This window comes from Myotis lucifugus, unplaced genomic scaffold (genome assembly GCF_000147115.1).
Source record: "Myotis lucifugus unplaced genomic scaffold, Myoluc2.0 scaffold_3, whole genome shotgun sequence".
Classification (NCBI taxonomy): Eukaryota; Metazoa; Chordata; class Mammalia; order Chiroptera; family Vespertilionidae; genus Myotis; species Myotis lucifugus.
The window spans coordinates 18,266,772-18,288,148 of record NW_005871051.1 but is presented as its reverse complement, the minus strand read 5'-3'; the positions used below and the strand labels follow the sequence as shown (position 1 = coordinate 18,288,148).

The window sequence follows — 21,377 nt, the reverse complement described above, 5'->3', positions numbered from 1 at the left end:
TGGGTTTCAGGGAAAACTAGTGGATGCCAGCATTTAAGCAATCTGCAGGAAGCACCCTGCCCTGTAACCCACTGTGTGCATACCCACTATTTATGTGTATGGGTCCCTCAAAAAATACATACACTTTAACAGGTAACTCAATTTTGATAATGAAATGTATTTTAATAAACAGTGCCTTTATAATTATTAAGTATAGTCTTCAAAGTGTGTGTATATATTTTTTGGGGACACCATATATAGATGCTTTTAGGTGGAGGACTGTACTTTTTTGTTTACTATAGTGTCGTCTTCCCCCTTTGTCCTAGGCCAGTGATGGCGAACCTTTTGAGCTCAGCGTGTCAGCATTTTGAAAAACCCTAACTTAACTCTGGTGCCATGTCACGTATAGAAATTTGTTGATATTTGCAACCATAGTAAAACAAAGATTTATATTTTTGATATTTATTTTATATATTTAAATGCCATTTAACAAAGAAAAATCAACCAAAAAAGTGAGTTTGCGTGTCACCTCTGACACGCGTGTCATAGGTTCGCCATCACTGGCCTAGGCTGTGCTGCTAGCACTTGTATAGGTGGATGCTTAATGGCTCCTGTGATTGCAGCCCCTGCTTTTTACTCAAGTACCAATACAGGGAAATCAGAGACCAGAGTAGTGTGGCAGGTATTTATTGATCCCCTAGAGGAGAGGAGCTGAGCACAACCCAGTTGTCACCTCAGGGACTCAACATTTTGCATTGCCCCTGTAGGGTCATTTTTATACAGCATGAAGTAGCCCTGCACCTGGGCAGGACTAATCTGAGTTGTAGTTTGAAGGACACATTCTGCAAAGGCCTCCGCCAAAGAAGGTGCTTGCCCTGGATAGAACCTCTGGAACATCTGAGTCAGCTGCCAGTGTGAGCAGTAGCCCACGTACTCCTTCATGTCTACTCGCCCCGGGCGTATCAGGGCAGGGTCCAGTCTAAGGAAAAGGCAGCAAAGTAGAGTCACAGGTAGTAGTACCACTGGTATCCCCAAATAGATGGTTCCCACTGAACTTCCTGATTCTCCCAAGGTACAGAGTTGGTGAAGTCTAGCCTCAGAGTGTCTCACTCCTTCCTACCTGTCAACATGGTTGGTGGTCATGAACACAATGCACAATGCGGGCCTCAGTGGAAGCCACACCATCCAAGGCATTGAGCAGTCCACTGAAGGTGAGACGACCTAGACCTTGGTAGGTCTAGTGGAAGGGAGAGATAAAGAAGCATAGCTGGTCAGTCATCGTCCTACTTAACACATTGTGGGCCAGTAGTTTTATTGCTAGCTTTACCCAGGGGCCAGATAAGTTTCTACTGAACAAGTACAAAAAACATTTCACATAAATGTTAAAGGCATGCTTTAAAATTAAATACCCATTGCATTTTGAAGTTATTACATGTTCTTACAAGCTAATGTCTTTTTAATATTGTGATTGGCCACAAGCCTTAGAACAGAAAACACGAGAATTCTTGTGATCTGTCCACAATGTGTTAAAATTAGCTTTCTATTCCCCACCACATTCCCTACTTATCTGAGTCACTTCTGGGCTCTTGTTGCTAACCCAGCCATCCATCAGTCGTCTGGGTTTCTTTCTTCTACTGTTCCTCATTTTAAACCGCCCCCTTTCCTCAACTCCTTTCACTTACTCTGCACAGCCAGGTCTCGACTGAGAAAAGCAGCATCCACATCCTCTAGGAGCACCAGACTCTGCTGTGGGGCCGCACTCAGCAAGTGGTTGAGCCGGTCATCAGAGAGGCTGGAGTCTGTGAGACTCAGCAGGCAGATGCTGTGTTCCAGCTCCCCGGCCAGGGCTGTGCTATGGAGGATGGGAGGACAGGTGGTTGGCAATCTGGGAATCCATCCTTGGGCCCAACTGCTCGTTCCTCACTATACTAGGTGTGTCAGGCCTAACCCTTCCACCACCCCACCCTAATGTTCCACATCTTACGTTTATCCTGGTTCCTGTTCTCCACATTTATTTCTCTTTCCAATTCCATCAACCCAGTTTTTCTCCAGATTGAGGGTTAAGAGAAATGACTCTACTCACATAAAACTGCTCTTTCCACAACCAGGGGGCCCATAAAGCAGGTAGCCACGTCTGTAGGGAATGCCTGGGAATACAGCCAGGATGATCATTAAGACTTCAAGTCAGTCATGTACTCTACCCCAAATATCTGCATTCATTCCCAACCCTGTTTCCTGGAGGCCCAAGGACCTTGGTATTAGAAGAAATCATCCCCGTAGGCAACTTTCTTTCCCCTTCATCTCTGGGAATTGGGCTAGTGCTGTATGTCCACCCCATCTGGCCACAGAGACTAACCTGTTTCCTCCTGCTCTACCACCACATCAAAAACAGCCTGGTCAAGACCCCAGCTGCTTCTCACCTCTGTCAATGTACCACTTGGGGTTATCGATAAATTCTCGGATGTCCTTGATAATTCGGTCAGCCAGACCCTGTTCTAGAACCACAGAATTCAGTGGCCGCCGCCGGCGTGGATATCCAAAGGGGCGCCATTCAGAGCCCACGGCTGTGTGCATCACTGTTTTCCCTTCTTCCTGTTCCAAGGCTAGTGCTCGAGCTGGGAGGGAGGAGATGAGACAAAGCCAGTATTCCTCTCTGCTGTGCAACTAAGTCAGAGCTATGCCAAAACAGCTTCCCCCAGCCCCCTGATCCCATGGGCTCAGATCCTCCAAGCTTCCCTTCCTCTGATGTCAAATGCTTCCAACCCTGCAACTCCCCATAGAGCCTGCCTGTGTCATCATCACACACCTTCCTCCAAGATGTTGAAGAAAACCTTGCGGTCAGTGCCCAGAGCTGTGAAGGTGACAGATTCCCAAGGAGTGCCCGTCTGCAGGTCTATCATCTGCATCTCTCGGCTTCGTTCCACTCGGATCCATTTCCCCTGATACCTGAATAAGAATGGTCACATTGGGGTGAATTAATGGGTCAAATTCATTCTCCTTTGCTATTCTCAGAGCGCTCCCTGGCTCCCAACCTTACCAAATAAAGTGATTTCCAGGGCTGGGGACAAATTCAAACTTAGTAGAGATGCGACCACTCTCATGCTGCAGGTACGAGGTCTCGACACTGAGGTGCTGAGTACGGGCACTGTGGCGGGTGAGCCAGCTAAGCAACCAGGCATAGCTCCTGTCTCGAGCAGGGACTTCCAGTGTGATCATGTAATGGCGCCGGAATGCCACCAGGCCCAGCTGGGCACCCTTTCCGGGCCAGGGCCAGGGCTGTGCCCACACCCACCAGCCCAAATCCAGCCCCAAAGTAGGGATTGTCCTTCAGGGTCAGGACAAAGTCTGAAAGGGGGCATCTTGAAAGGAAACACCAAACCTTATAGGCCCTGAGGCAATTTCAAACCTGGAGATGCGGAGCAGTGGGAATGGGAAAAAAAAACACAAGATTAGTTAAGCAACTGGACTCCTCAATCCCTCCCTCCTGCAGAAGCTGGGAACAGGAAAGGCAGGTCAGTCACTGTGCACTTCAACGTCCTCCCCTTGTGAGTTGGTGGTGGTGGTGGAATGCAAGGGCTGAGACTCCAGGCCCCTTATCCCATTTCATTATCCTGTTCATACTTCAGTTTCCTACCAAAGGACTGTCTGGAGAATCCTAAGAGAACAATGTAACTGCCTCCACAACAGGATAATGGACAGAATTTTTGTGGTCCCTGGGACCAGTTGAGATAGAAAGGGACCAGAATCAGCAGGGATGAAGCCATTCTCTTCCATTGACTTGTCAGTAACCACCATGCCTTGTTACAATGAGTAATGTCCTTCAAATATCCTCTCCTTTACATGCTCAATTCCCAATGTCCTGCTTAGCCCTTTAATATCTCCCACCTGAGATATTAAAAAATTTTAGTTCTTGAAATGGTATCTTGATGGGGAGTTCTCCATCTCTGCTTCACCAAACTGGTACACAGGGGTCCAGTTCTTTCTTCCTAAAGATCGGCTTCAATCATATTTCTTTCCCTACTCCCAACATCTCTCAACAGATCCCTGAATTAGGTAAAAACTCCTCTGCCTGGTACTCAAAGCCCTCCACCTACCCCTCATGGATTAGCTCCTAAAACTACCTGTTGAACAAATAAATAAACCACCTCCCACCTCCTGGCTCAGCGGTTCTGTCGACTCAGAAGCCCATTCTAATGTATTCTCTCCAATTGAAGTCCCGCCCATTTGCTCCTTCCTCCATAGAGATTTTTCACAATTCTCCACCATCAAACGTGACCGGGTCTAACTCTAGACTGTAAGATCCCGAGGGGTAGGAAGCCAGTCGGTTTCTAGTACGTCTCCCCCGCCCCTTCCACTTTGCTCTGCGCCTGGCACGCGGGGCGAAGCACTGACAGCAGTGACCTCCGGGGAGGTTCAGCGTTGGATGCAGAATTCCAAAGCACCTGCGCATGGAAGCCACGGACAAAGCCCTTCCCGCCCCGGGCCCCGGGCGGACGCCCTCGCCCGCACCCTCTCCGCACCCCAGCTCGCGCCTCCAGCTGCGAGGTTGGGGGTAACCCGTCACTCCATCGCCTTACCCGCCTGACTCTCTGGCCCGCCCTCTCAATGGTTTCACCCCTTCGGGTTTGAGGGAAGCGCCGCTCGGCCCCACCCCCGAGCCTTCCATCTACTTCCCGCCACGCCCACCGGGACGGCCCTGCCGCTCTGCTCCACCGCTCTCGATGGTGCTCCTCGGGCTTCCTGGCGGGGGCGGGGGCGGGGACGCTAGAGAAAACCATAGAGTACTCCTCCCGCCGCCAAAAGGGAAGAGAGAGCGGCCTCCGTACGCCCGAAGCCCTGGAGTTCCGCTAGGCGGGAGGCGGTGGTGGAAAGGGGATCCCTGGTCGACCATAGAGATGCGGCTCCCGCCGGCCCGGCCCTGGCCGGGAGGTGAGTGAGTGCCTGCGGGGCGGGAACGAGGAGGGAGTGCGGGTGGAGCGGGCTGGACGCAGAAGTTCCTCGTGCTCCAGGGTGAGGGTGGGCCTGGGAGGTGAGAACCCTCCGGAGGAGGTGATGAGACGGCGACGAGCGGGGCCCAGGAGCATCACATAGCCGCCCGGGTGCCTCACTCGCGTCACGGCCCTGAACCTCGCCCGCTTACCCGCGACCTCTCCTCAGGGCCATCATCATGACGATTCCACGTCCCTAGCCTTGCAGGTTACAAGTCGGCCTTCCCATTCTCTGGCTCTTGTGATTCCCGTTCCGGCCCAACGAGGTGGACAGTCATTGCCTCCACTTCACAGATAAGAAAGCTGAGGCCCAGAGAAGCGAGGTCACTATCTGCCCAAATCCACGCGGTGAATCGGAGCCCACAGGCAGGTGGAAACTGGGTGCTTTAGTACATGGGCCAGGTTTCATTCATTCCCGAGGCCTTCTCTCTGCCTTTATCTGTCAGGAAGCCTTCATAATGGAAGTGATATGTGTGTGTATTATTAAAGAATAGTTAGGAGTTGGTTAGCCAGACAAGAAAGATGGGGAAGGTCCATGGAGGAGAAAGACAGAGACAGACCCCTGCATGTGTGAGAGTATGGAAGCAAAGGAGAATGCGGTGAGTCTGGGGAATGGCACATCATTGGAGTGATGGGTTCAGAGATCTGTTGAGGGGAGAAGTGGAAGACGAGTCTGGATAGGTCAGCAGGGGCCAGGCCAAGAAGGAAGGGCCATATACCCATGCTAAGGAATAGTGAGGTCATAAAATGTTAAAAGGGAAAGTTACCTCTGAGATCCCTTGACCCCACCCAATTTTGTTGCAGATAGGAAAACAGACCTACATCACTTCATAATTTGACCAAGGTCATTTAGCGCCAAAAAACAATCTGCAGTCTTTAGCATATTGGCCAAAATGTGCTTGTTGTCTCCTAATATTGGCCCCTATTATAAATTTTATACTTTTTGTTCCAGACATTGTTACAAAAAGAAAACTTCTAGCCCTAACCCGTTTGGCTCAGTGGATAGAGCCTGTGAACTGAAGAGTCCCGGGTTCAAATCCACTCAAGTGCATGTGCCGGGTTTTGGGCTCAATCCCCAGTAGGGGGCGTGCAGGAGGCAGCCGATCAATGATTCTCTCTCATCATTGATGTTTGCATCTCCCTCTTCCTTCCTCTCTGAAATCAATAAAAATATATTTTATAAATAAATAAAAAGAAAGAAAACTTCTAGGTTAACTAGTTGTGGCATGCTGCCATGCAAGGAAATGTCTAAGTGGGCAGGCAATAGGTTGTACACCCACACTAACTGGAAAGAAAGTGAGAGATCTAAGTATATTTTGTTTGGTTTCTTTTCTCATTGGTTTATCAGCACTTAAGAGACCACAGCATACAAGTTGGTGGTGATGACAGACCCTATGTTGGACTCACAGCCAGCCAACAACACTGCAGAGATGGATGGACTGTGCTCTGAGCTAATGCTGATCCCCCCACCTCTCTCTAACCCTGGAATCCTGGAGCCCGTCCAGAGCCCCTGTACATCTGGGAACCCCACACCTTTGCCTGCTGATCCAGGCTGCCTGCTGGTAGAGGCCACAACAACTGAAGAGGACACAGGGAACATGGAGATCATTGTAGAAGCAGTAGCTGGTAACCTGTCCTCAGGTGCTCCTGGAGAGACCCCAGGTATGAACACAGTTGCTAGCAGGCCAGTGGGACAAACAGCCCTGAGGTTTTGTCTGTGCTATTTTTGATCCTCGTATATAGTAGTATAAGTAGGATGAGAACACAAGATAGCATCCTATTCTTATACTGAGAGATGTAATTTGATTTGGAGCTGGTAAATGTTGATTGTTGGCTGGCAAGGTGGTGCACAACCTTGTACCAAGCTCTTGGCAGTCTTTCACTGCAAGGGCATCGTGTATGCTAGGCAATAATCCAGAAGGGAAGACCTTTCTGATACCTCTGCCCAATCCTCACTCCAATAGTCCTTGGGGACTATTTCCCAGGAACTGCAGCCAGGGATTAGGCAAAAGTCCCAGTCTCTCCACCACCCAAGCTTCTCAGAGGTAATATGGTATTCCCCACCCCCCGTTTCTTGTGTATAACATACTTAACTCATCGAAGGCATGTGGTTGAGAGTTGAGCATTTACACTTATGCTGGAAGAAAGATTCTGCCTGTTATTCCTCCCGCAGCTACAACTTTTTTAAGTAACTTCACTGTTTTGTTTTTTTAAAATATATTTTTATTGATTTCAGAGAGGAAGGGAGAGGGAATGAGAGATAGAAACATCAATGATGAAAGAGAATAATTGATTGGCTGCCTCCTGCACACTCCCTACTGGGAATTGAGCCTGCAACCTGGGCACGTGCCCTTGGCCAGAATTGAACTCAGGACCCTTCAGTCCGCAGGCCAATGCTCTATCCACTGAGCCAGATTGGCCAGGGCAGCTTCCCTGTCTTTTAACTGCCATCCTCCATCTATAGTTGTCACAACTTCCTTTGATGGGTATAAAAAATTCTGGGAAAGATTAGCTAATTTGGTCATGTAATATTTCTAAACTTCTTTGTGGTAAAAGAAATAATAAAAAACAAACCTGGGAGACCTAACTGGTTTGGCTCAGTGGATAGAGCGTCGGCCTGTGGACTGAAGAGTCCCGGGTTCGATTCCAGTCAAGGGCATTTACCTTGGTTGCGGGCGCATCCCCAGTAGGGGGTGTGCAGGAGGCAGCTGATCGATGTTTCTCTCTCATCGATGTTTCTAACTCTCTATTCCTCTCCCTTCCTCTCAGTAAAAAAATCAATAAAATATATATATATATATTTTAAAAAACCTGGAAAAAACATTTGCAGTGTATGAGAAAGAGTTAATATCTTTAAAATTTAAAGAGCTCCACTATAAGAAAAAGAAACAAAGGGAGAAAGAAATCTACATGAAATTCACTAAAGAAATAAAAATAGTCAATAACCATAAAGATGCTTAATCTCACTAATAGAAAAATAAATTCCAGTTAAAAATAACTAAGATGCCATTTTTGTTTCTTGATTTTGGCAAAAGTTCAACATTTTTATAATACCTAGTGTTAGTGAGGCTGTGGGGAAGACAGACACTTTTATAGATTATGGAAAGTATAAATTAGCTAATCTTTTGAAGGTCAACTTATCTACATAACAAAATTTAAAATATGTGTACTCTGACGTTGTAATTCCACTTGTCAGGATCTGTCCTATAGAAAGACTCACACAGGCATACAAGGATATAGGGATAAGGATGTGTAGGCTAGCTTTCTTTGTAATGGTTAGAAACAACCTAAATGTTCATCAGTGAGGGCAAAATCTCATTTTGATTTATCCATGCTCTGGAGCTTTATGAACTGGACAAAAAAATATGAGGTAGATCTAAATGTACTCATAGAGAAAAATATATTTGATATATAGCAAAGGAAAAAAATAATCAAATTGCAGAAAAATGACCCAGAAAGACCTGAAAGGATATAGACCAAACTGTGTGAGGTGGGTTTTAAAAAATATATATCTCTGTATCATTTGAACTGTTGCACTAAACTTTTATTTCAACAAAAATATAATAAAGAGAAGAATGATCACCAGAATAAATGTGAGGCAAACCTGGGCTTGAGTCATGGCTCCAACGTTAACAAACCTGGTGGCATTAACCTTGCAGAATCCCAGGCCCCTCTGCTCATTGGGCAGTTGGAGGACCAAGAGAGTATTTCGTAAGCCTTTCCTTATCAAGGCCCCGCCCACTGCTTAAGAAATGGCAGTGATTATTATGAACATGATTTGGCTTTTTTCAGTAGGATGTTCTCCATTTTGTGAATTACCATGCTAAGGAAAATCTCTTTACAGAATATGGAAGTAATACTTTGTCATTTATATTGCAGACATTATCTCCATATTGTCATTTTCTTGTTTTTGGAAGTTTCTAATTTTGTTGTTAATCCTCACCAGAGGATATTCTTTTCATTGCAGTGGAAGGGAGGGAGGGAGAGGGAGAGAGAGAAACATCGACGTGGGAGAGACACATTGACTAGTTGTCTACTGCACACAGCCTGACTGGTGGTGGGGAGTGAACCTGCAAACCCAGGTACGCATCCTCGACCAGGAATCGAACCTGTGACCCTTCGGTGAGCAGGCCAGTGCTCTAACCACTAATCACACTGGCCAGAGCCTAATATTTTATTTGGGCAAAATATATTGATTTTTCTTAATGCTTTCTGTATTTGATTAATGCTTGTTACATTCATTTAACAAATATTTATTAAGTGCCTACTTTGTGCCAAGTGTTGGCTAGATATTAGGAATCTAACCCATGTGCAAGATAGACTGTCCCTGCCCTCATAGAGCTTACAGTCCAGGTGCAAACCAGTCTTAAAGAACACCTCCATTCCATGAATATTAAAAGATTCACCGCCCTAACCTGTTTGGCTCAGTGCATAGAGCAGTTGGCCTGCGGACTGAAGGGTCCCAGGTTCGATTTCGGTCAAGGGCATGTACCTTGGTTGTGTGCACATCCCCAGAAGGGGGTGTGCAGGAGGCAACTGATCGATGTTTCTCTCTCATCGATGTTTCTAACTCTCTATCCCTCTCCCTTCCTCTCTGTAAAAAAATCAATAAAATATTTTTTTTTAAAAAAAGATTCACCTATATTTTCTGCTGGTAACTAACTCCTATGAGGCTCATTCTATCTGATTCTGTGCCTTTCTCTGTTGGTCCTCTGCCTGCAGGTGTCCTGGTAAAGGTGGTGGAGTTGTACTTCTGTGAGCGCTGTGAGCAGAGCTTCGCAGAGCCCACTCTGCTGGCCCTGCACCAGTGCACTGAGACCCTTATACAGCCTGTACAGGGCCTCTCTAGCCCCCCATGCTCTGTAGAGCTGTCTCCCAGCAACCTCACTCTCCCTGGCCCTGTGCAGGGCCAGAGCACCCCCAATAGCCCCCTGCCATGCCCTGTGTGTAGACAGGAGTTTGCCCAACCCCAGGCCCTGAAGAGCCACTTCAAGATTCACCGGGGCCCTCCCAACACCTTCTCCTGCCCAGAGTCTGGCTGTGTGTTCTCTGCTGAAGATCGTAAGGGTCTGCAGCACCACCTGAGGCAGACCCACAGAGTGGTTCCTGTGCCCTGTTCTTTCCGGGGCTGCCCCCTGCTCTTTGGGAGCCAGCAGGGCATGGAGCTGCACCGACAGGCCCATTACCCTTTCCACTGCAACCATTGCAGCTTCATGGGCTCCAACGTCAAACTCTTCCGGCAGCATCGACGCAGCCATGGGGCCAGGACACAGGGAGAACTGTCGGCCGTTAAGGATCTTTCATCCAAGGAGCTGCTGCCAGGTATGAGGCCAGGGACCCAGCAATATGCCACCTGGAGAGGCAGGTGTATCTAGTGCCATGGATATATGTCTGAAACAAGAGAATCCAGAGTAAGTGACTCAGAAAGACAGAACTGACTAACATGAGAAGGCATCCAGAAAGCTTGGACCAGTCAGAATATATGGAATACAAGAAAGTCTTTGTCTATGTCAGTGAGTGAAATTGGGCTTCAGCTATACTGTGGTCTTGAAGTTACTTAACCAACATTCTCTTCTGATCCATTCCAAAACTTTCAGAGAGCAAAAGTTAAAATGTCCATAGCCTCTGGTAGAATGCCTTTGATGCCATTTTAGAGCAAGTGGGATTAGGTAGGAGAAATCTTCAAGGAGGGTGGTGCTTCACTGATTCGGACTCCTCTTGGTGTCCAAAAAAAAGGGCATTGGTTGAGTAGAGGAGCATCAGGAAATAGAGAAATCAGGCCAGGAGAGGCCAAAATTCTGAGAGAATTTGGCTTGCTAAAACTTATTTGTGCTCTGCTCCCAAAGAGAAGACCCTTTTTTTTCCCCCCTGGAAAACAGTTTTAAGTCTTTGCCTTACCAAGGAAGCTGCCTCTATTGAGGAATGGAAGGGATAGATTTGAGGGGACAGGGAGTGACCTGAATTGCTGAGTTGGGTTTATCAGTAGAACAGTTTAGAGATCAGGGTATGTTCACCTGCACTGAGCCAGCAGCCGTTAGCCCTGGGACCTGAGCCAGGGAAGTGCAGTCCACCCATTCTCTACCTCTCAGTCCCCTACCCCAACTCCAGTGACCTCAAAGCTCTTACCTTCGAGGGGTCTGAGGATGGTGTTATCTGAGGAGTGATTTACTTTGGGCTGGAGCATTACCGATGGATTCACTCCTGGTCTTCCTATAGAAAACCAAGATTCCCTTATGCTAAATGGGGTAGAGGTGATTCTGTCAGCCAGTAAGAGGAGAAGTATAAGCAATCAGTGCTGTCATTGGCCTGTAGATTTCATCAAATTTTATGTGTCTCCAGCTCCCCAACTGCCCACAGGAGAGGGACAGCCTTCAGAGGAAGCTGAAGAGGAGAACATAGAGGAAGAGAGTGGCACCCTGAAGGACTCCCAGAAAGCCCTGGAGAAAGGCCAGGGGGCTCAGCAATTGGAAGGTAAGGCTATGATTAGGTTTGAATTTCTTGGGGGTAGGGAGGAATGGATTGTGGGGAGCCTGGCATTGAAAGGTTCTAGGGTTTGGTTTTCTGAGCTTTGGTTCAAATGCTTTCATTCTTAACAGTCCACTTTGGCATGTCTAGTGAGAAAGTGATAAATGTTAACTCTCGGGTATATAGGAATAAATTGATTATTACCAGCTCCCCATAACCTAGAACTCATGAGCCCATGTTTGGAAGTTGGAATACTTTACCTTCTTCTCTTCTGCTCATTCCATATGGAGTTATTTTCCTTCCCACCAACTCTGCTGATCCTTCTGTCTGCTCCCATGAACCTGGGCAGGAAGAACAAGAATGCTCCATCTAGATTGTTCTTTTGAGCAACTCTAAACAGAGGCTCAGGAATAGTGAGTGGGTGGCTCGGCAAAGCACTTCAAACAGGCCACAGCAAGATCTGAATTCTTGTGATTCTGTTTATCTAAATACTTGCATTTCTTGTCTCTTCTTTGAGACCACAGTATTTGAGATGCTATTGTTTGTTTCCTAAGGAGGAAGGGAAAAGCCATATACTGTTTGTGTCTGGGCAAATTGTGGGTCTCCCATTATCTGGCCAGCCCCAGGCCTAGCGAAGAATCTAATTCTCAACCCTCTCTTCCTCTCCTTGTCACAGGGGATGTGGCTCCTGGCACCGAGTCCCTCTTCAAGACCCACATGTGTCCGGAATGCAAGCGCTGCTTTAAGAAGCGGACCCATCTGGTAGAGCACCTACATCTCCACTTCCCAGACCCCAGCCTCCAGTGCCCCAACTGCCAGAAGTTCTTCACCAGTAAGAGCAAGCTCAAGACCCATCTGCTGCGGGAGCTGGGCCAGAAGGCCCACTGCTGCCCACTGTGCAACTACAGTGCAGTGGAGAGGAACGCACTCAACCGCCATATGGCCAGCATGCACGAGGATATTTCCAACTTCTACTCAGACACCTATGCCTGCCCTGTCTGCCGGGAGGAATTCCGCCTCAGCCAGGCCCTTAAGGAGCACCTCAAGAGCCACACAGCCGCAGCGGCAACAGAGCCACTGCCCCTTAGCTGCTTTCAGGAGGGCTGCAGCTATGCAGCGCCTGACCGCAAGGCCTTCATGAAGCACCTGAAGGAGACACATGGCATGCGAGCTGTGGAGTGCCGCCACCACTCGTGTCCCATGCTCTTCGCCACAGCTGAAGCCATGGAGGCCCACCACAAGAGCCACTATGCCTTCCACTGCCCCCACTGTGACTTCGCCTGCTCCAACAAGCACCTGTTCCGCAAACACAAGAAGCAGGGCCACCCTGGCAGTGAGGAGCTGCGCTGCTCCTTCTGTCCGTTCGCCACCTTCAACCCGGTGGCCTATCAGGATCATGTGGGCAAGATGCATGCTCATGAGAAGATCCACCAGTGCCCCGAATGCAGCTTTGCCACTGCCCACAAGAGGGTGCTCATCCGCCACATGCTGCTGCATACAGGTGAGGTGACTTCCTTCCTTACAGTTTTACAATAGTGGTGGCGATGATGAGGGTATACCCACACATGAAGGGCTTTGCATTCGTTGTCTTGTTTGACCTAGTATTCCTAGAGATAAATCTGGTATTTGGAATTTATGAGCCTTAAGCTGAGTGTTACTCAGCTAGAAAAGTGGTCAGGCTAGGATTTGAATCCAAGCAGTCTGATTCAGAGCCTGTGCTGTTGTGTTTTACCCATAAGGCCCTGCCCAGTTCTGCCCACCCCTAGTCAGCCTTGGTGGGTCAACACCCAGCCTCTTAAAATGAAAAAACTCAGATCAGGACAGATAACCTTCCTTTGCTGTTCAAGTTTTGAGATGTGCTGTGAGATGGGGTAAGGGGTCTGAGCCGTCTATACACGTTATAGCTTTGGCAGCTGTGACACTGAAACACAAGCCCATTTGGTGACTTGGAAGTTGCAGATATTTCAAGTCAGATTTTTAATTAGTTACCAGCATTACTGATGCTTTGAGTGACAACCAAACCAGGCTTCCTGCTATAGCGACATCGCTTTTGTGATCTCTGTGTAAGTATAGTGGGTTGATAAGACATTTAAAAATCTCATTGAAGATTGTTTAGTTTGAGAGGACAGTTGTTAGGCAGCTCGGGACAAAGCCATTGTTCCCATTGATACATGTTTTAGTCACAAAATCTCATTTTTATGAGGCCTTTTCTGAAACCTTATAAATATATAGTGCTTTATAGTGTACAGCGTTCTTTCATATATATATTATCTCATTCAATCCATAGTAAGAATCCTGTAAAGAAGGCAGATAAAGAGGAGAAACTCTGAAAATTGAAATGGCCTGTTTCAGAATCATACAGCTAGTAACAGCCAGAGCACTGTGTGGCTTGCCTTTCACAATAGGGAAAGGGGCTGAGTGTAGGCAGGGATAATAATGAAGGGTCCTGAAGAAATATGGCCCCCAGCTTTTTAGTGCCATGTCCTGACCTACTCCAGGGACAGTTTGCCCTCTAGTTCCCACTAGATGCCACTGAAGACTTGGGGACATCTCATGTAATCTTCATATCAACCGTGTGAGGTCAGTATTTTAGTTGCCCTCTTTTTGGAAACAAGAAAAGTGAGACTTAGAGAGGTTTAATGACCTGCCCACGGCCATGTAGTAGTAAGCTGGGATTTGAGCCACCACTTAATAGCTCTTATGATTTCTCTGTGCTTCAGCTTGTTCCTGTAAAATGGGGTAGTCATAGCACCTGCCTCATAGGGCTGTTATGAGGATTAAGTGAGGGGAGGCATTTTTATAAAGTGCTCAGAAAGGTGTCTGGCACAGAGTGGGCACTATATACATGTTGACTATTAATATCTTTGTTATTCCTTAACCACCATGGACTCCTTAACCACTATGTTGTTTTGCTTAATTTTTTTCTCATTCTCTTCCACAAAACTGAAAGGAATTGGGCTAAGTGGAGCAGTTGGCTGTTAGTGCTAAGCTGTATAATCAGGAGGAACCTTAAAGCTAGTTTTGCAAAGCCCAGTCTTCATTTTCTTCCCATCTTCATTGGTGTTGGAGCCAAGGAGGAATTGTCTGAGAGGGCTGTGGAGCTTTTGCTCCCGCCTGGCATCAAGACAACTTGCTGGGGAAAATGATCTGTCTGTTTACTTGATCTGTGCATGACCTGTGTTCTCTCCCTTCTCACCCTACCCGTACATAAGGCGAGAAACCTCACAAGTGTGAGCTGTGCGACTTCACATGCCGAGATGTGAGCTACCTATCCAAGCACATGCTGACCCACTCTAACACCAAGGATTACATGTGCACTGAGTGTGGCTATGTCACCAAGTGGAAGCACTACCTCAGTGTGCACATGCGAAAACATTTAGGGGACCTCAGGTATGAGCGTACGCATCCCTATCCCAAGAACCGTAGGCTAAGTTAGCCTCCTCTTGAATTCAGCTGTGGCCCCATGCTCTTCTGGCCCCGGTAGAATCCTCATAATGCCCCTCTGTGCTCCTATCATCTCAGCTCCATTGCCTATAGCTCGCCTCTGTGCCTGTGGCCCAGTCTGCATGGTGAAAGGTCCCTGGGCTCAGAGAAGGGAGGATAGACCCAGAGTATAGGTCTAGACACTAAGGTGTCACTTGAATTCTCAGAGACCAGTCCTGGGAAAGCAGACTACACTGTGGCCCCAAACCTGATCACTTCCCCTTTGATCTCTGGGCACAGCTGGCGGGGAGTTTCCCCTTAGCTTTCTTTTTTTTTCTTTTTCTTTTTCATTTTTTATTAGTTTTTTTTCTGGTAGACAGTACACTTGGGAATTATACTGCACCAGGCATAAGAAGTAAGATTTCTACCACAGGGACATTTTGTATTCAGAATCCAATGTAAATATTTCTAGTCAGACATTTCTATAGCTACAGATATTTGGTTGCTTGATTTATATGCATAGAAAGAAAGTTGTCATAACTGTAAAAAGCAGTAATTAACAAGTACTTTTAAATGATTGGAACAGTTTTCCTTTAATATTACAGTACTGCTTATTGGTTCTCCTTAACTTTCATGCCTCCATGGGAGAATGGGAACTAGACACAGAAGCCTGCCCTGTGGATCTGTGGGCATGTCAGCTCCTTAGAAGTCATGTCTTCCCTTTCCGATATAGAGTAGGGGCTAGAACAAAAGCCCTGAAGCTAAATTGTCTCTGCCCTTCACTTTGTAACTTCAGGCAAGTTATAACTTCTATGCTTCAGTCTCCTCACTTATAAAATGGATCCCAGTTTCATAGGGTAGTGGGAAAGAACATTGACTTAGACGGTATATGTACAATACTGAGTGTAAAGCCTGCCCCATAGTAAGTAGTGACTGTTAGTTGTTATGATTAATTTATGGTTGTGATTTTGCTTCTCCTCTCCCCCCAATGCCCTCTTCACCCCTTCTCATCAGATACCAGTGCAATCAGTGCTCCTATCGCTGCCACCGGGCTGATCAGCTGAGCAGCCACAAGCTGAGACACCAGGGCAAGTCCCTGATGTGTGAGGTGTGTGCCTTTGCTTGCAAGCGGAAGTATGAGCTGCAGAAGCACATGGCTTCCCAGCACCACCCTGGCAAGCCAGCCCCACTCTACCCCTGTCGCTACTGCAGCTACCAGAGTCGCCACAAGCAGGCCCTGCTGAGCCATGAGAACTGCAAACACACCCGCCTCCGTGAGTTCCGTTGTGCCCTCTGTGACTACCGCACCTTCAGCAACACCACCCTCTTCTTCCACAAGCGCAAGGCCCATGGCTATGTGCCTGGGGACCAGGTCTGGCAGCTCCGCTATGCCAGCCAGGAGCCAGAGGAGGCCAGGCAATGCCTGACACCACCAGACTCAGAGTCCTCAGGCCAGCTGTCAGCCCAGACTGTGGAGCAGGACCACAACCCTGGGGGTGTGGCAGACCCCAGCTTGGACCATACGCTGCCAGAGGCCAGTGAGAAGGCCAGTGCCGGGAGACAGGATGACAGTGAGCTTCCCCGAGGGGATGACCTGGTTGGCAGCCCCAGTTCAGCGGAGGTAGATGAAGGCAGCTGCACACTACACCTAGAGGCCCTGGGAGTAGAGCTGGAACCTGTGGCCGAGCCACCTCTGGAGGAGATCGCTGAAACAGCCCCTGTGGAATTCGGGCCCCTGAGACTGGAAGGGCCAGATGGGACTTTGACAGAGCTGTCTACCTTTGAAGGTGCTGGCACTTCTGGCTTGAGTGCTGAAGAAGAGCCCATTCTGGAAAAGCCAGTCCCTGAGCCCCCCAGAAATCCTCCTTCCTCAGAGGAATCCCCTAACAGCTGGGTGGGAACCTTCAAGACAACTCCACCCACTGAGACAGCGCTCCTGCCCCAGTTGCCTGAGTCAGAGTCATTACTCAAGGCCCTAAGGAGACAGGACAAAGAACAGGCAGAGGCACTGGTACTGGAGGGGCGGGTTCAGATGGTAGTGATACAGGGAGAAGGGCAGGCCTTCCGCTGCCCACACTGCCCTTTTATTACCCGGCGGGAGAAGGCCCTGAGTCTGCATTCCAGGACTGGGTGCCAGGGCCGCCAAGAGCCCCTGCTGTGCCCTGAGTGTGGGGCTAATTTCAAACAACAGCGTGGCCTTAGCACCCACCTGTTGAAAAAGTGCCCTGTTTTGTTCAAAAAAAACAAGGGATTGGCCAGAACAGATTCACCTATCCCTCTGCATCCTCTGCCCACTGGTACCCACACCTCAGAGGCTGCAGAAGGTGGGAAACCCCCACCTGCACCATTAGAAGTAGAGGTAGTGCTCCCAAAAGATGCTTCTGAGCTTCCTAGGGAACCAGAAGAAATAAAGGAGTCTCTGGCCATACTCTCTGGCTCCACAGTACTTCCTGCAGGAAACTCCTCATCCCCAGAGGCCCCTGAGAAGTTCCACTTTGAACAGGGCAAGTTTCACTGCAACTCATGCGTGTTCCTTTGTTCTCGGCTCTCCTCCATTACCTCCCACGTGGCTGACGGCTGCCGGGGGGTACGGAGCGGAGCAGGAAAGCGAGGGGCCTCCCAGACCCAGCCTATTGTGTCCCCACTGAGCATTGGGGACTCTGTTCCCCTAAACAGTGGGAGTACTAAGTGTAGCCCTGGTGATGGGGACCCAGCTCTGGTTCCAAAGCAGAAGGGGGCTCGCTTTTCCTGCCCCACGTGTCCCTTTAGCTGCCAGCAGGAGCGGGCTCTGAGGACTCACCAGACCAGGGGCTGCCCCCTTGCGCAATCTGGAGAGTTGCACTGTGGCCTCTGTTCCTTCACCACTCCTGTTGCCGCTGCCCTGAAGCTCCACCAGAAGCGGAGGCACCCCACTGTGGCCCCAACCCGTGGCCCCCGCCCCCCTCTTCAGTGTGGCGACTGTGGCTTTGTCTGTAAACAGAGCAGGTGCTTGCAGCAGCACCAGCGGCTCAAGCACGAAGGAGTGAAGCCACATCAGTGCCCTTTCTGTGACTTTTCCACCACTAGACGGTACCGATTGGAGGCTCACCAGTCCCGACACACAGGTGTTGGCCGCATCCCCTGCAGTTCCTGTCCTCAGACATTTGGTACTAACTCAAAACTGCGCTTGCACCGGCTGAGGGTACACGACAAAACACCCACTCACTTCTGCCAATTCTGTGATTATAGTGGCTACCTTCGCCACGACATCGCTCGCCATGTGAACAGCTGCCACCAGGGCACCCTAGCCTTTGCCTGTCCCCAGTGTGAGGCTCAGTTCAGCTCTGAGACAGCACTCAAGCAGCATGCTCTGCGCCGGCATCCCGAGCCTACCCCCCCAGCCCTGGGCTCCCCTGTGGAGGCCACTGAGGGCCCTCTGCATTGCTCCCGCTGTGGGTTCCTATCCTCCAGTCCTGCCAGACTGCAAGGGCACACCTGTAAACAGCACCCGCGGCTTGAGTGTGGGGCCTGCCAGCAGGCCTTTCCTAGCCGGCCAGCACTGGATGAGCACCGGAGGCAGCAGCATTTCAGCCACCGCTGCCAGCTCTGTGACTTTGCTGCGCGGGAGCGGGTGGGCCTGGTGAAGCACTACTTGGAACAGCATGAGGAGACTTCAGCAGCAGCCTCAGATGGGGATGCTGGCCAGTCCCCTCTGCGCTGCCCCTTTTGTGACTTCACGTGCCGCCATCAGCTGGTGTTAGATCACCATGTGAAAGGGCATGGGGGCACCCGGCTCTACAAGTGTACTGATTGTACTTACAGCACCAAGAACCGGCAGAAGATCACCTGGCACAGTCGCATTCATACTGGGGAAAAGCCCTACCACTGTCATCTCTGTCCCTATGCCTGTGCTGACCCCTCTCGCCTCAAGGTAAGGTCAAGGACAAAGGGGGCTAGGAGTACAGTCTGTGGAGTTAAATTGCCTGGGTTCTCTAATCCTGACTCTACCAAATATTACTTTTGTGACCTTTGTCAATTCCCTTAATTTCTCCAAGCCTTAGATTCCTCATCTGTAAAAATGGGATAATAATTCATAGAGTTGTTATAAAATTCTATAATACATGCTAGTCGTGTGATAAAGGCATGTAATAGGTTGGGGATAACCTAGATAATAATAACAGCTAACATTTATTGAGCACTTACTGTATGCTGGTAAATGTAATTTTAATCCTTGAAAAAATATGAGATAATAGTTACTTTTCCTATTTTACAGATTATTAAGCTGACAATTAGAGATTAGGTCACCCAAAGATGCAGGAAATAAAGTGGCAGAGCTGAGAGTCTGGGCAGATCTAGGAGTAGGCCCAGTGGGTGAGGTTGGTGTCAAAGTGGCCAGACTGGGGAACCTGGTTGGTAACAGGAGTATAGATAGGATGGGAGCAGGGACCAGGGTTGTCTGCCAACAGTCTTTCTGCCTCTTTCCCCTATTTCCTTATCCTTGAGTACCCACATTTTCTGGGCATATTCTTTGCTCTTTTCTCCTTCAGTACCATATGCGGATCCATAAGGAGGAACGGAAGTATCTGTGCCCTGACTGTGGCTACAAGTGCAAGTGGGTCAACCAGCTCAAGTACCACATGACCAAGCACACAGGTGAGTCTGCATGGTTTTGACAAGCTCAATGGGTTCCCCCATTCCCTGGCACACCCAGCCTCCCTGATTGGGTTCTTACTGATTCAGGCTGCACATCAGTTTTCACCTTGGGGATGGTGGGTGGGTCAGATGGCTAGAATAGCTTCCCAATCCACTGAAGACTTATCAGAATCAGAAGAGAGGTGAGCCTGAGAGCCTGAGTATGTGTACTTTTCAAAGGCTCCCTGGGTGATTGTGGTACCAGGTCACACACCTCCTGTTGAGAACCCCCCAACTCAAACATGAGTGACTAAGGGAGGTCTTCCTGGTTCCTATAGACCTGGTGGAACTATCATGAGTAAAGAGGAGAAAGTGGGAAGGTTTTAACCTATCCTTTTTTCTCTTGGTTATGGAGTCCACAAACTACAGGTTCTCTGAAAAGGGTTAATGGTGACATGCCTGTGATTATTGGGTATGATCTCCTCATGTAAAGGAATTGAGCAGATGCATTTCAAGGCCCTCTGCGTCTATGAATGCTGCTGCTTTCACTTCTATCCCCTTCCCTCTTAAACATTTTTTTCAACTTCTTGAATTGAACAAGGAGTTGTATTTAAATGCATCCCCAACTTCCATGAGTACCTACTCCATGACCAAAAGGTTAGAATTTCCTATTTGGAAACCCTATCATATCTGAGTATCTATTGCTATCAGGTGGCTATTTAGAGGTCCAGTTAATTATCAGCACTTATTGAGCATCCATTGTGTACAAGGGGCTGTGTTGGGAGAAGGGCACAGAAATGTCAGACAAGACTGAAATATTCCAAAGATATGGTATTAGCTTGCTGCTTAGTTTTTTATGTCCCAGGATCACAGTGACTCTTATGGTTCACTGAACCCTGTTCCATCCCCTTCAGTGGTGATTTGTTACCTATCTTTGCCATGTCCTATAGGACTGAAGCCATATCAGTGTCCCGAATGTGAGTACTGCACCAACCGAGCTGATGCCCTGCGGGTGCACCAGGAGACCAGGCACCGGGAAGCTCGGGCCTTCATGTGTGAGCAGTGTGGCAAGGCCTTCAAGACACGCTTCCTGCTGCGCACCCACCTCCGCAAGCACAGCGAGGCCAAACCCTATGTGTGTAACGTGTGCCATCGTGCTTTCCGCTGGGCTGCTGGCCTGCGCCATCATGCCCTCACCCACACCGACCGCCACCCCTTCTTCTGCCGTCTCTGCAGCTACAAAGCCAAACAGAAGTTCCAGGTTGTCAAGCATGTGCGCAGACACCACCCTGACCAGGCTGACCCAAACCAAGGTGTGGGCAAAGACCCCACCACCCCCACGGTGCACCTGCATGATGTGCAGTTGGAGGATCCCAGTCCTCCTGCTCTTTCTGCTCCCCCAACTGGACCTGAGGGCTGAGAGCCCATCCCACCTCCCAGACAAGAAGAAAGTGTGGTCCAAGATGTGCAGACTGGAACCAGAGCTAGCCTGAGAAGCTCAGAGTAAGGAAGGACTGGCTTCGGGATGTCAGGTTGGCTGGAACCCTCCTGGGACTCCGGCTATAGTACTTTGATGTTGATGGCTACATAAAAGAGAGATATGAACTATAGATTGATTTTTGTGTTGAGAACCACTGTGTTTTTAACCTGTGAGGTCTTTGTTTCTTCACCATTACTCTACCAAAGTCCCTGACTATAAGATGCTGGTTTCACCCATTCCATCTTCTCTTTGCTTCTTGCTATGTCAAATCCTATTTTCATTTAGCATCCTCAAAACAATTGTACTGAACTGCATGTGCTGTTGTGCCTAATGCTCTGTAAAGCATGTTAAATAGAATGCTTACTAGCTTATAGACTCGTCCATGTCCCTGTTTTAACATTTTCAGTCTGTCATCTCAATCTACCCCATTC

The 21,377-nt window shown here is 48.7% G+C and overlaps 2 protein-coding genes across 9 annotated transcripts; one reads left to right on the top strand and one right to left on the bottom strand.

The window, feature by feature from the left end:
- Window positions 1-650: 650 nt before the first annotated feature.
- On the bottom strand, window positions 651-4,473 carry LOC102420176 (mitochondrial chaperone BCS1). Its single transcript, XM_006082764.3, is given in 9 exon segments — window positions 651-958; window positions 1,100-1,137; window positions 1,139-1,216; window positions 1,272-1,300; window positions 1,662-1,831; window positions 2,063-2,126; window positions 2,400-2,594; window positions 2,786-2,925; window positions 3,017-4,473. Coding segments are annotated over 9 exon segments (1,143 nt in total). The 5' UTR covers window positions 3,196-4,473; the 3' UTR covers window positions 651-708.
- A 299-nt stretch (window positions 4,474-4,772) lies between these two features.
- ZNF142 (zinc finger protein 142) lies at window positions 4,773-21,317 on the top strand. Of its 8 annotated transcripts, XM_023761242.1 has the most exons (11): window positions 4,773-4,908; window positions 5,137-5,333; window positions 6,316-6,629; window positions 9,690-10,289; window positions 11,307-11,438; window positions 12,109-12,933; window positions 14,645-14,822; window positions 15,870-18,765; window positions 19,382-19,487; window positions 20,417-20,601; window positions 20,703-21,317. In XM_023761242.1, exons 3-11 carry the CDS (start codon window positions 6,350-6,352, stop codon window positions 20,757-20,759), a joined length of 5,259 nt encoding a protein of 1,752 aa, XP_023617010.1. In that variant the 5' UTR covers window positions 4,773-4,908; window positions 5,137-5,333; window positions 6,316-6,349; the 3' UTR covers window positions 20,760-21,317. The 8 variants fall into 8 exon arrangements, with proteins under 8 accessions (XP_023617010.1, XP_014318212.1, XP_014318224.1 ...); XM_014462726.2 differs by having other exon boundaries at window positions 20,417-21,317; XM_014462738.2 differs by having other exon boundaries at window positions 5,137-5,337; window positions 20,417-21,317.
- The last annotated feature ends 60 nt before the right edge of the window (window positions 21,318-21,377 follow it).